We start from the raw sequence: 1,715 nt of genomic DNA, 5'->3' as shown, positions 1-1,715 counted from the left end.
TCTTAAAGCAACAATCGAACAAGTCAGTCGTCTTCATTATTGACCAATTAGTTCGAAAGGAGGCATTTATATGAAGGGTCAGCCAATTCTACGTACCAAAAGTCAAGATTGAAAGTTATGCAAACGCGTGGAGACACTGAGAAGCCAGTGGGGGTACTCTCTAAGAACTCAAAACATTCGAGAGTTTGAAAAAATATTGAAAACTTTCGATTTGGCAGAGGGGCATGTGAATTGAAAAAATATTAGTTCGAAAGGTATTTGTATGAAGAGTCAGCCAATTCTACGTACTAAAGGTCTCCAATGCCAGTGGATAGTACATGGATATACGCAACTTTCATGGGAAGTAACATATTGTCGCATTTGACCTTTAAGAGGTCAACATTTGGTTGAAAACTCAAAAAATCAGATTTTTTCACTTTTCGACCCGATTTTAAGATACAGGGGGTGGTCAGAGGGTCATGCAATGTGGGGGTTCCTAAGGATAATTTTTTATGGGGAATCCAAATATTGGGTTCATTTTGGGGCTACCACATTTTGGTAATTATGTTATTTTTTTCAAAAATTTCAACCCGTGCCCTCCGAATTGGGGCACCCGAATTGGGGTCCAAAACAACATGTCAGTGGATAGTACATGGATAGACGCATCTTTAATGGGGAGAAACATATGACCTCATTTGACCTTTGGGGGGTCAAAATCGCCTTGATATGTTTTGGGAAATTCTTTGAGGTCATTTATACCCCCAAGGAAGGGTCATTGACCCCCCATGTGGTGATATTTTTTTTTCGTCTCATTATGGGCTACAACTTTGCCGAAGAGAGTAATCGAATATTTTAAGTCGTTTACGAGATAGAGTTCATCGAATATAACACCCAAAAAAGGCGATTTTTGAGACTTTGAGGGGGCGTACCTAGACCCCATATTAATTTGGGTAAACATTTTTGATGCAAAAAGTGTTTTTTGGACCCCTCTACCACATCCACCAGGAATTTTGAAAATCGTAAGTGATACGCTGAGCATGTTTACTGGTAAGCGAGTACTTTTATAACTGCAATCAAGGCCAACTGTCAACAAAAATTTGAAATCAAGACTAAAGAAACAAAAAATTGCCCAGTATTTATGTATTCAATTTATAATTTTTTATTTTTCACATTTATTTTTATAAAATCATGTTGAGTTCGTAGAAAATATGTTTCAAGTTCAATAGAGAAATAAATATGAACGGAGAGACGGCTCGTGAAATGGATGATTCAAATTTACCAGGCATAGTGACCATGGGCGCTTTCGAATGTGGCATGTGAGACAGCAACGGCTGGTGAATATGAAACAGCGGATTTGGCAATGACTGGAGCGGCATGAGCGTATGAGTGATCATAAGAATGATCATAAGAATGACCATAAGAATCGTAACTTTTGACAACTGGAACGCTTGAGACAACTGGTGTCTTTACAATGGTTGGAACGACTGGAGTCTTCAAAACGGTTGGCGAGTAAACGGCCTTGGCAACAACTGGAGCGGCATCGTAGCTTTTCACAACGGTGGCTGATGGATAGTAGTGTGGATCTTCATGAACGTAACGAGTATCATATTTGCTGACATATGAGTGTGGAGTGGCAATGGTCTTTCCGTGATGTGAAATTGTACCGTAGGCTGTTGGTGCATAAGCTGCTGGGTATGCATGAGCTTCGGCATGGTAATTGTATGGTTCAGGTTGGA

General features: G+C 39.8%; 1 protein-coding gene across 1 annotated transcript; it reads right to left on the bottom strand.

The window, feature by feature from the left end:
- Nucleotides 1-1,151: 1,151 nt before the first annotated feature.
- On the bottom strand, nt 1,152-1,710 carry LOC116350219 (pupal cuticle protein G1A-like; the record flags this gene model as incomplete). The annotated part of the gene is made up of 1 exon (XM_031781962.1): nt 1,152-1,710. A coding segment is annotated over one exon (456 nt), but the record flags the coding sequence as incomplete, so codon positions are not given.
- Between the last annotated feature and the right edge of the window lie 5 nt (nt 1,711-1,715).

Source organism: Contarinia nasturtii, unplaced genomic scaffold (assembly GCF_009176525.2).
Source record: "Contarinia nasturtii isolate CC-2019 unplaced genomic scaffold, AAFC_CNas_1.1 Cnas_scaffold_3897, whole genome shotgun sequence".
NCBI lineage: Eukaryota > Metazoa > Arthropoda > Insecta > Diptera > Cecidomyiidae > Contarinia > Contarinia nasturtii.
This window is presented reverse-complemented; position numbering and strand designations above follow the sequence as displayed.